This window comes from Periplaneta americana, chromosome 1, assembly GCF_040183065.1.
Source record: "Periplaneta americana isolate PAMFEO1 chromosome 1, P.americana_PAMFEO1_priV1, whole genome shotgun sequence".
In the NCBI taxonomy this organism is placed as follows: Eukaryota; Metazoa; Arthropoda; class Insecta; order Blattodea; family Blattidae; genus Periplaneta; species Periplaneta americana.
Genome location: NC_091117.1, coordinates 55,863,765 through 55,875,828, shown reverse-complemented (window position 1 = coordinate 55,875,828; position 12,064 = coordinate 55,863,765). Strand labels below are relative to the sequence as shown.

Below are 12,064 nucleotides of genomic sequence, written 5' to 3'. Positions count from 1 at the left end.
GAACATTTAACTTAGTATGATTTTCGAACATGTGGTGATTATAGGCTAGAATGAAGGAAATAATAACTTATGGCGTAGTTTCGTCAATTCGCACCATTTTGTAGGTGCCTAATTCGCACCGGTGAGATATGAGCAACTGTAGCAATTCTAACCGTACAAAAGAAGGCCCCAAAAATTTTAACTGACCTAGGAATGCATCAGGTGGGTGCAATATCAAGTGGTGAAAAGGGCGTTAATACAACAAGTGTGTGTTGAACAAGCGCACCAGGTATTTTGTGCCACCTGTGATAATTTTTAAACGTCAAACAGTGCATCCTTCATTATCAGCTGGTGCTCCTCCAGGATCGTTATTTGTTTGCTCTGAGTTAGGTTACATCAACAGTGAACTATTTGTCGAATAGCTCAAACATTTTGTTTGCCACTTAAACCTGCCATAGAAAAAAGTGCTGCTTCTGTATGTCCACCTATGCGACCCATTCCAAAAATTTAGAAGCTAGATTATCTCAGGAAAATGATATGCTCCTGTTTCAGCTTCCTCGTCATAATACTCATAGGTCCTGCCTTTAGATCTTCAAATCATTTCAGACAGCTATATCATGAAGCAGTTCTTAGGTGGCTTCGAGATAATCGTGGAGAAATGGTGACGCAGTTTACAGTCTGAACTGCCTGGTGAAGCATATGGCAAATATATAACAATAAAAAACGCATTCAGAAAGTTTAAATGTTAGGCCTACGTAATTTACGCTCAATTTTTTCAATTTCATTTGAAGATGCGTTACTCTCTTCATTAATTTCAATAAACTTGTAATTTGTATTTATTACATTATTCATTCAATATGTTCAATATTAAAAGCTTTCCTTCATCCTGTTCCCTGCAGATAAAGAGGTGCGATTTAAGAAACCTCAGGTGCTATTTAGGAAACTATTTGCCTAAATGGCACCACTGACATATGTTTCGAAAATGTCATTTTAATTAAAAAATATTAAATCAAATTCAAGGATTATTTTTTTTTTACATCAAAGGTAAATGTTCTGGGAATGTATCTCTGTAAAGGAATGGAGAAAATAAAAACTGTATTGTTCAATAAAAATTATAAATGCTAAAGTGGTGCGATATAGGCAACCTTACCCTATATTTATGTACTATTGTCTACACTGACTGTTACCTTCGTCATCTATTCAAAGAACTAATAACTGAAGGAGCCACACTTACACGAACAAATTATCGATCACTCTCGATTAGTATGGGTCATTTTGGCTATCTTTGAACGCCAGTGTATACATGTGTATGTAAAATTTAATTAATGTGATGAAATACCATTACTTTAACAAAGCATTATTCATTAGCATTTTCCTTTCTTAGAAAGTGTCCTGCTCCAGGAATCAACCAATTAGTATTAATCCTACCCCTGTCAACCATAACGGTTTAGCAAAGAGAGCACCACTGCAAGGACACAGTGCCATTTATTTAACGTTATTCTTTTCAAACTTTGTTATGAATTTCTAAAATCGTCGTCCTGTAAAGCAAAGAACGAGACTATGAAAAACCTCAACTTCTCTTTGTTGAAAGTAAAGCGGTAATACTTGTCATCACTATAATAATATATAGTATTATAGTCTTACTAATAAACCGTGTATAGTTTTTATATGAGACTTATGCAGAGTTGAGACAGAAAACTTTACTAATAAACCATGCATAAGCGATGGATGTATAAACAGTCTGTAACTATACAATGGGAATTGCTTTGCAGTAGTTATATACACGAAACCCCTTGTTTAAGCGTTGTATATAGAGAAAAAATGGCCGCCCCTCTAACAGCTGTTCGTATCGATTGTCATTTTATGATGATGGTTGCCTTGTAACCACAGAAGAACAAACCAAAGAGCACAGAATAATTAGAATAATATTGCTGTAGCTTGTAATCTTTGACCAAAATAATGTGTAGTAATCGATTAGGGCCAGTTGTACTATTGATACTTAACACGCCACACTAGAGCGCTCTACCGGATACAATAGAGAACCTCAGATATTCTATTACCTTTCGTAACGAAGTAATGACGAAACTATCACGTAGCTGTGTAACAGTTATACTGTTACACACGACGTATGTAGTGATTATTAATAAGGAATTTACACACGACGTATAAACGAGCTATTCATTGTATAAGACAGTTACACGTCTGTGTATAGAGTTTTATTAGTAAGACCGTTAGAAATTTGTTCATATATTCTATATCTCGAATTTTCCATAACTAGAAGCATTACAAGTTTTCGGAAGCACTTCGAGATATCGAAGTTCGATTGTATTCGATGGTTGTACTGAAATTTATAGGAAGAACGCAGTCAAAATTACCTCGTAAATACAAAAAAACAGTGGAGTAGGCCTGGGTGGCGCAGTCGGTATAGTGCTAGCCTTCTGTGTTCGAGGTTGCGAGTTCGATCCCGGCCCAGGTCGATGGCATTTAGAGTGTGCTTAAATGCGGTAGGCTCATGTCAGTAGATTTAATGGCATGTAAAAGAACTCCTGTGGGACAATTCCGGCACACCGGCAACGCTGATATAACCCCGGCATTTACGAGCTTCGTTAAATAAACCATAATTTAAAAGGAACAGTGGAAATTTTAAACAGAAACTGCAGTAAATAAATTTAATCTGTAAAGATATACTCCATTGAAGTTTCACAACACAATGAAAGGACCAAAATCTATACCATAAGGATGTGGTGCGAGAACATGTATACAGGTGTTTCATGATTCTTATTACACAGTTCTATTAGTTGTAGAGGAGACTTAGTAGATAAAATTTTGATGCGGAAACCATGTCCGGAAACCTACCGTTTCGGCGTTAGAAGGATGACAAGAATGAATATTTGAAATCTCGCGCTTCACGTTAGACAACCCAAATTGAAAAAGGCGACGTTTGAAGTCATCTGATATCACGTATCTTATGTTTACATCTCGACCAAACATTCGGGGAAAGGTGGACCAAGTGATTGACCACCGCGGTCGCCGGATTTAACTCCTTTGGACTTTTTCTTGTGGGCCTACATGAAGAGTCTTATTTACGAGTATTCTGTATATTCGAAAAAAATCTGAGTGCTCGAGTTATGGCAGCGGCGGGAGAGATTCAGCACATACCAGGTATTCTTGAGCGTGTGCGTGGGAGAATTCTTCGGAAATATAATGTGCGCGATGAACGTCATAGCAAACATTTCGAGCAGTCTTGTAGTGCACGCAGGTAAGAGCTTGTTGACCTAAATGAAGCGGGAGATTTGAAATTGATTCGATCTTGTGTTCATTACAGCACCGAAACGGTAAGTTTCTGTTCCGTATTAAAACTTTGTCTACTACGTCCCCACTACAACCTCTACAAGTGTGTAATAGGAATTATGAAATAGCCTGTGTATGGGTTTATTCAAAGCCAGAACGCTTTTATAATAGCTAAAACTCTGGTGGAAACAAGGGTTATATCTTCTTCTTACCTTCAAGTATTAGGCCTTATGGCCTGTTACGATGTCATGGTTGGATGTTTGTTTTATTTGAAAGTAATTATAGAATTACCTCCCGAGGGATTGCTGGACCAAAGGGGTAAAAATGTTGGCTTTTTCCACTTGTAGTCTACAGCATACTGCCATGTATGAATATATAATAGGATGCGAAACTTACTGAGTGTCCCGTAACTTATACAAGAGGCGCTGTTGTAGAAATTGATCTTGCTGCCACCTGTTGGGAGGAGGGGCGTTATTACATCTAGCAGCGCACCAAGTAGCGAAAAGAGTAACTAATTACTCCATGCATTTAGCAGCGCACCTGGTGACGAAAATGTTATGTATTCCCTCCCACCCTCATCGATATTCAAAACTAACACAATTTAAAATAAAACAATTACAATTTTATTCCTCACAGCATCTTCTACTGAAAATTCTTACCGGAGCCAACAGGAAGATAAAAGAGAAGATCTATTTTACACTACCCAATTAAAATATAACCAGACAGAGACAAAAAAATAAAGCAAAAGGTTAGATAATTGGGATTGTATTCTTTGGGTTTTTATTATACAGCGGAATGGAAAAGTCTGCAAGATCTACTTAGATAGTTCAATTTATTATATTACTATTACTTTACAATACTTTCAACAACACCATTTTTACAACGTCCATAAACATCGCTGTTTAACATATACTGCTTATACACACGTAGTGTCACTTTATGTTCACTTATTAGCAAGTTTCTGTCTGCCATCTTGTCTCTACGAGCAATATCTCGCACGGATAAATAGAGAATTCTGGGTAATGTGCCCAACATGTAGTTCTAATGTTCACCACGTTGGGCACTGATCATCTTATTTCAGTCCCCCGCCGCCAGATGGTGCTGACCGCAGTTTTGCATCCTATTATATATTTAACCATGACATTGCATTTCCTCTGTGTGTGTTGTGGTTATACCGCCAGTACACGGTCCCCAAAGCCTCATCTGTAAAGGCAGGTTGCACCACGAGCAGGTAGAGGATGGGATTTGGATAGGAGAGGTTATGGAATGCACGTCACTATCCCTTGGAACCCAAAAAAGGTTTACATAAAAATTGAACTTATATTTGGATGAGAAAAGGAATCGAGTAATGAATTTCAGATTTTCTCTTTTAAACCTTCTATATCTTTAAAGCCTCTATCGAGAGTAAAGACATCGCTATATTTGAAAATCTCAGCACTTAAATTAAAGGAAGAAAGAAAAAAATAGAGTCTCCCAGTTGTTGGGCTAGCTAGTCATGACGGACCTCACATTACGACTATGAAAATATGTAATTTGTAAGTAGTTTTAAGATGTCGGAGGGAGTAAATTTAAAGACATGGCTGATTTTCCCAAGTTATTCTCAACTTCGTCAATGTGAAATCGAAACGCGTTTAAATAATTTTATAATTTGAGACCTGAAAACTTTGCTTTTGTTCCAACGCAGTGTCAAGTACATAGTAGGAAAAACATTCTTAATAGTAAAAAGAACCTATTCACGACAAAATATTGCAGAAAGGTATTGTTTCCTTGAGAAATTAGTGATATTTAAGATCATGGTATTTCTTTTAAATTGTTTAATTCACAAATGAGTGATATTTAAGGCCGTAGTATTAGTTTTCAATTCTTAAATTCACAAATGTGTGATATGTAACGTCATGGTATTTCTTTTCAACTGTTTAATTTACAAATATTTAAGGTCGTGGTGTTTGTTTTCAATTTTTAATTCTCAAAAGAGTTATATTTAACGTCGTGGTATTTGTTTTCAACTGTTTAATTCACAAATGAATGATATTAACGTCATGACATTTGTTTTCAATTATTATTTCATCTTCGTTTCTGCAACAACGAAATATAACACGTCAAAGCCATTCAAGCTGTTCTAATGTTGCTTATTGCGTTCATTTTTCGTAAATTAATGTCCCGAAATAATGGACTTGTCTCTTAACGTATGTATTTATCTTTTTAGTTGTTCCGAAGGTAATATAGGCTATAGGACCTAGCCTGCTAACATCCTGAGAGGAAGTTCAGAGCATTTCCCATAATCGTATTCTTAATTCTAAATAACCTGACAAGTATCCAAATTCTGGTATAAGTAGACATAACGAATCCGACAGAATAACCTATACTTCAAGTCTTGGAATGTATGATTATGATTAGTGAATCTAAGCAATTCCGAAACACTGAAGACAGTACATTTCACGACAGGTTCATAATGTCAAGTATTATTCTTCACAAATAAACACATCCTGATGTATTTACATGGAAATAAGTATGAAAATTAAGACCTGCAATAGAAGCTGTTTGTTCAGCTGTTATCAGGAACATAACAAATATGTTTGTCGATCTTGCTTCGCTTGGCTTCTGTTTGCACAGCAGCTATTATTGTAATACATTCCTCATGGTTCGACCAAATTTAACTCGTATTTTCTATGAGCTAAATTTATTAGTAGGTGATATAGGAGACATTAGCAAATACTGAGAGTAATAGGTACGCTTCATTTACAGCTATATTTAATTTCGTATAGTAGATACAGATACACCATGTATTGTGGGTCCCTATCACCACGGCATGGCGCGTCCTCAGGTTGCGGATAGAGGAGACGGCCTCCAGATATGGAGGGTAGCTGCGAATATATTGAATAAGCAGTCGTGGACAGCCGATAAGGGGTGGTCCTCCAGCTTGGGGGTTGGGCGAAGGGCTAACAACCCATCACCGTAAAAAACAGCTTGTTACGTATCCCTATAATAAGCCTCGGAATAGGACTGATTCTCTGGCACGACCACAGCAAAGGAATAAGGATTTGAGATTTGGCACTTGGAACGTAACTAGTCTTTATAGAACAGGAGGGGTAACATTAGTAGCAAAAGAACTAGCTAGATATAGAATAGACTTCGTAGGAGTACAAGAGGTTAGGTTAGATGGGAATGGCATATCACAAATAGGAGATTACTTGTTGTATTATGGGGAAGGAAACAATAATCACCAATTAGGAACAGGATTCTTTGTTCATAAAAGAATAAAATCAGCAGTAAAAAAGGTCGAATTTATCAGTGACAGGTTATCATATTTAGTACTTAAGGGTAGATGGTGCGACATCATAGTTATAAATGCTCACGCCCCTACAGAAGAGAAAGACGACCATATAAAGAATAGCTTCTATGAGGAATTGGAACATACTTTTGATCAGTTCCCTAGATATCACATGAAAATTTTATTGGGGGATTTCAATGCTAAAGTAGGACGGGAGGATATTTTTAGACCAACTATTGGAAAAGAGAGCCTACACGCAATTAGTAGTGACAATGGAGTTAGATTAGTCAACTTTGCCACATCGAAAAATTTAATTGTCAAAAGTACAACATTCCCCCATAAGGATATACATAAATATACTTGGACTTCTCCAGATGGATTGACACACAACCAAATAGATCACATCTTGATAGATAAACGGAGACATACTAGTATAGTAGATATTCGAACTTTCAGGGGTGCAGACTGTAATTCTGACCATTATTTGGTGATTGGAGAATTAAGAGAAAGATTATCAGTAACCAAGCGAGTAGAGCAACAAGTTAATATTACTAAATTCAATATTTTGAAATTAAAGGACGAGGAAGCTAAGCAAAATTATCAGGTCGAAATTTCGAATAGGTTTGCCACTTTAGAAAGTTCCGACGAAGTTGAGAAAGAATTAGATGTTAATAGCGTGTGGGAAAATATCAGAGATAGTATCAAAATTGCAGCTGAGCAGAGCATAGGTTATTATGAAACTAAGAAAAAGAAACCGTGGTTTGATGAAGATTGTTGCATGGTAGTGGAAAGAAGGAAACAGGCAAAATTGAAATTCTTACAGGATCCAGTTGAGGAGAAGAGAGATAATTATTTCAATGAAAGACGGGAAGCAAGTCGTACACTTAGGAATAAAAAGAGAGGCTACTTGAAGGAAAAACTGAATGAGATAGAAACAAATAGTAAGAATAAAAACATTCGAGATTTATATAAGGGTATAAAGGAATTTAAGAACGGATATCAGCCAAGGGTAAACGTTATCAAGGATGAGAATGGTGACTTGCTTGCAGACTCTCCATCAATCCTAAACAGATGGAAAAACTATTTTGCGCAACTACTAAATGTACATAGGCCAAATAGAAATGATCGGGACGAAATTGAAATACAAACTGCTGAGCCATTTATACCCGAACCCACGCTTACAGAAGTCGAAATTGCGATAGAAAATCTGAAAAAGTACAAGTCTCCAGGTATCGATCAAATTCCAGCAGAATTAATACAAGAGGGTGGGAGTGCATTATATAGCGAAATTTATAAACTTGTACTTGCTATTTGGGAAAAGGAAATTGTACCAGAACAATGGAAGGAGTCCATAATTGTACCTATTTTTAAAAAGGGGGACAAAACCAACTGTGGTAACTTTCGAGGAATATCACTTTTGTTGACGTCGTACAAAATTTTGTCCAATATTCTTTTGAGAAGATTAACTCCGTACGTAGATGAAATTATTGGGGATCATCAGTGCGGTTTTCGGCGTAATAGATCGACTATTGATCAGATTTTTTGTATTCGACAGATAATGGAGAAAAAATGGGAGTATAAGGGTACAGTACATCAGTTATTCATAGATTTCAAAAAGGCTTATGACTCGGTTAAGAGGGAAGTATTATATGATATTCTTATTGAATTTGGTATTCCCAAGAAACTAGTTCGATTAATTAAAATGTGTCTCAGTGAAACGTACAGCAGAGTCCGTATAGGTCAGTTTCTATCTGATGCTTTTCCAATTCACTGCGGGCTAAAGCAAGGAGATGCACTATCACCTTTACTTTTTAACTTCGCTCTAGAATATGCCATTAGGAAAGTTCAGGATAACAGGCAGGGTTTGGAATTGAACGGGTTACATCAGCTTCTTGTCTATGCGGATGACGTGAATATGTTAGGAGAAAATACACAAACGATTAGGGAAAACACGGAAATTTTACTTGAAGCAAGTAGAGCGATCGGTTTGGAAGTAAATCCCGAAAAGACAAAGTATATGATTATGTCTCGTGACCAGAATATTGTACGAAATGGAAATATAAAAATTGGAGATTTATCCTTCGAAGAGGTGGAAAAATTCAAATATCTTGGAGCAACAGTAACAAATATAAATGACACTCGGGAGGAAATTAAACGCAGAATAAATATGGGAAATGCGTGTTATTATTCGGTTGAGAAGCTCTTATCATCCAGTCTGCTGTCGAAAAATCTGAAAGTTAGAATTTATAAAACAGTTATATTACCGGTTCTTCTGTATGGTTGTGAAACTTGGACTCTCACTCTGAGAGAGGAACGTAGGTTCAGGGTGTTTGAGAATAAGGTGCTTAGGAAAATATTTGGGGCTAAGCGGGATGAAGTTACAGGAGAATGGAGAAAGTTACAAAACACAGAACTGCACGCATTGTATTCTTCACTTGACATAATTAGGAACATTAAATCCAGACGTTTGAGATGGGCAGGGCATGTAGCACGTATGGGCGAATCCAGAAATGCATATAGAGTGTTAGTTGGGAGACCGGAGGGAAAAAGACCTTTAGGGAGGCCGAGACGTAGATGGGAGGATAATATTAAAATGGATCTGAGGGAGGTGGGGTATGATGATAGAGGCTGGATTAATCTTGCACAGGATAGGGACCGCTGGCGGGCTTATGTGAGGGCGGCAATGAACCTTCGGGTTCCTTAAAAGCCATTTGTAAGTAAGTAAGTAAGTAAGATACAGATACATCATAACACTAGATGGCTCCTGAATTTTTGTACATAAATATTTTTACTCTTTCACATCTGCCAATGAAATATAATACGAGGTTCGTAAATTAAATATTATATTTAATAATATGCATTATAATCATCTTACGTTCATTAATTTTTTAGTATTATTACATTTTTGAAATAGACGTAATAAATACCATTCGAGCATTCAATTTTCCCGAGTCACATTTCGAGGCAAATTGGAGCATCGCTGGCTAGAGCGTTAGCCTTCCACGCTGGTAACCTGGGTTCGAATCCCGGAAATTTTGGTAGACAAAGACGTTGTTTAGTGATGTTTCTGTGGATAGGGTACTTACGTCTTACCCTAACGGATTTCCACCATTGCTCCAATGATCATCAACATGCGGTGCTATGTAGTTAGCCTCCCATGGTGTCCGAGAGCGAAGCCAACGACGGCAAAAAGAACTACAGCTATGGCGTTATCATAGCTGATAGATGGTGACGCGTGAGTGAATGACGCTAAGTAAAAAAAAAATATTTGCCAGTAGAAAAAAAAAAGTACATTTAAGAGCAATTTTACGACAACATAAAAAAAAAAACTTTGGCGGCATTACGTATGATAGTTATTGAACACTTCCAGAAAACAAATTAGTAATGTATGTAATGCAACATATTCTACATTAGGAATAAAAACCTTAACATATAAATCTAATATATATATTGCAGGTGTATAATACAGAAAAAAATATAATCCATAAAATAATGAACATATTAAACGAAGAGATGTGGAGATGTTAATGGCCCACTATGTATCCTCTTTGGGAACTTACCTCTCATGTTGGTAATATAATAATAATCATCCCAAATCTTGATACAGAAGTTAAATGACGATATATACAGACACATTAATGTCCAACTGAATGGTTTTCGAACTTTTTAGATTCACACTGAGGAAATATTTACATCATTCCACACAAAAGTACCACTGATTTTCATGTTTAGCATATATCGCTTTCGTGTGTGTGTGCTTTTATATAATTTTAAATATATCAGAAGAAAACCTGAGTGATAGAAAAACACTTGCTAACAAAAAGTTTCTTTGCAGAATAGTTTTGTGCTGTACGTTTAGACAGGTCTGATGTCGGATTTAAGCTCCTTTCTTAATTTATCTTCAGGATGAAAATTTAAAACTGACGGGAGTTAATCCCTTAAAAACACGCACACTACTTCCATTCTGCGATTCATTATCATTATACTTAATCGATACTTATTATGAGAAATATCTGCAGATTATGTTTCTTCTACGAATGTAATGTAGAGAAGTAACAGAAAAATATATTATAAAAAGTACGTATGCAATATTTCGAAGTGTAATAATTAAATGTTCTGTACTTTCTCTTTCTAGTGAAGAATTTATTTGCTTTGGTTCTGAGTTCGCTTCTATTCTCGCCCATATTTGGACAAGTAATAAGCGAGAATGTAATCGCTTCCACCAACCAGTTCTCACTTCAGATTTTGAAGGTAAGTCGTCAATTCTGTTTTAATAACAATTAAGAAAATTTTCTACGTTTCATTACAAAACATACAGTAGATACTTAAACAAAGAAATCCTAAATGGACTTGATTACTCACATGCAAGGTTGCACGAAATGATGACACTGGTGAAGGAGGTAGGATTTCCATGTAGTCTTGACTTTGTTGCTGGGAGTTGGGTGGTGTCCCAGAATCTGTAAAAGAATAATTACAATATTTAGGAAAATATAATGTAATTTATATTTTTTTGTTGGGCTAAAGTTTTCTAAAAGAAAAAAGAATGTGTAAAATTTCGGGTATGTGGCACAGACTGAATAAATGCTTATCATATTCGTGGGTTCTAGTTCGAAAAACTTAGGGTTAAGATACAAATTAGATTTACTTTAAATGTTATTTTAAGTGATCGTGCTTCATTTAATTTAGGATACTCCTTGTTGTTATTATTATTATTATTATTATTATTATCATTATTATTATTATCATTATTATTATTATCGTTAATTGTATTTTTTATCAATTGTGTTTATTATTAATTATCATTATTGAGTGTAATTAGTTTCCACTGCCACCGGGTATTTACTCATTTGCAGTGTGAATACATACATACATAATATGTATATAAATTAATTCTATTATAACTGAAGTCGAATTAACACTATTCCTACGAAAACATGCCGCGGCTGTTTTTTTACAAGTAAATTTATGTACGAGTATTTTGTCAAAACTGAATCAATAGTTACAAGCACTTACTATGTTTGCAGACTCTGTTTACAGAAGGCAAAGGCGCGAACTTGTTAATTTCTCCAGTGAACCTGTACAATGCCCTCGTCATAATTCAGCAGGGTTCGAGAGGTAATACGCAAGCAGAAATCGATAAGGTTCTTAATTCTGATCCCGATGGAGCTAAAGAGGGCTATGCCAATCTGACAGCAGTTCTCAAGGTAAGTGTTTGCAAAACTTTAATAACTGTTTTCTTTTTCCTTTTCTGAGGAGGGTCCGAAGGAATGTACCACAGCCTGAATTATTGTGCCGACCTTCTTATTGTGGGATGATTGTTGAAGTCCTTAGGATCGCATTTCTCCAAGTACATAATTCATTGCTTGGTTGACGTTCATCGATTAGCTACGGCATCCAGTTTTGACGGAGTCCACATGAACATAAAAGCGCCTTCGTCTGCCTGTCGATATTTTGCAGCCTCCAGTGATTTATGGCAGCCGTTGCCAAATCACGTACTACGTCATACTGCATCTTATATTGACC

General features: G+C 36.1%; 1 protein-coding gene across 1 annotated transcript in view; it reads left to right on the top strand.

Annotated features, from left to right (window-relative positions):
• Positions 1-12,064, top strand: part of LOC138696127 (iripin-2-like) — a 33,930-nt gene that overhangs the window by 3,045 nt on the left and 18,821 nt on the right. The window contains exons 2-3 of the mRNA XM_069820680.1: positions 10,677-10,792; positions 11,566-11,745. Of these exons, the coding sequence (XP_069676781.1) occupies positions 10,677-10,792; positions 11,566-11,745 (296 nt within the window). The remainder of the gene's footprint in view (positions 1-10,676; positions 10,793-11,565; positions 11,746-12,064) is intronic.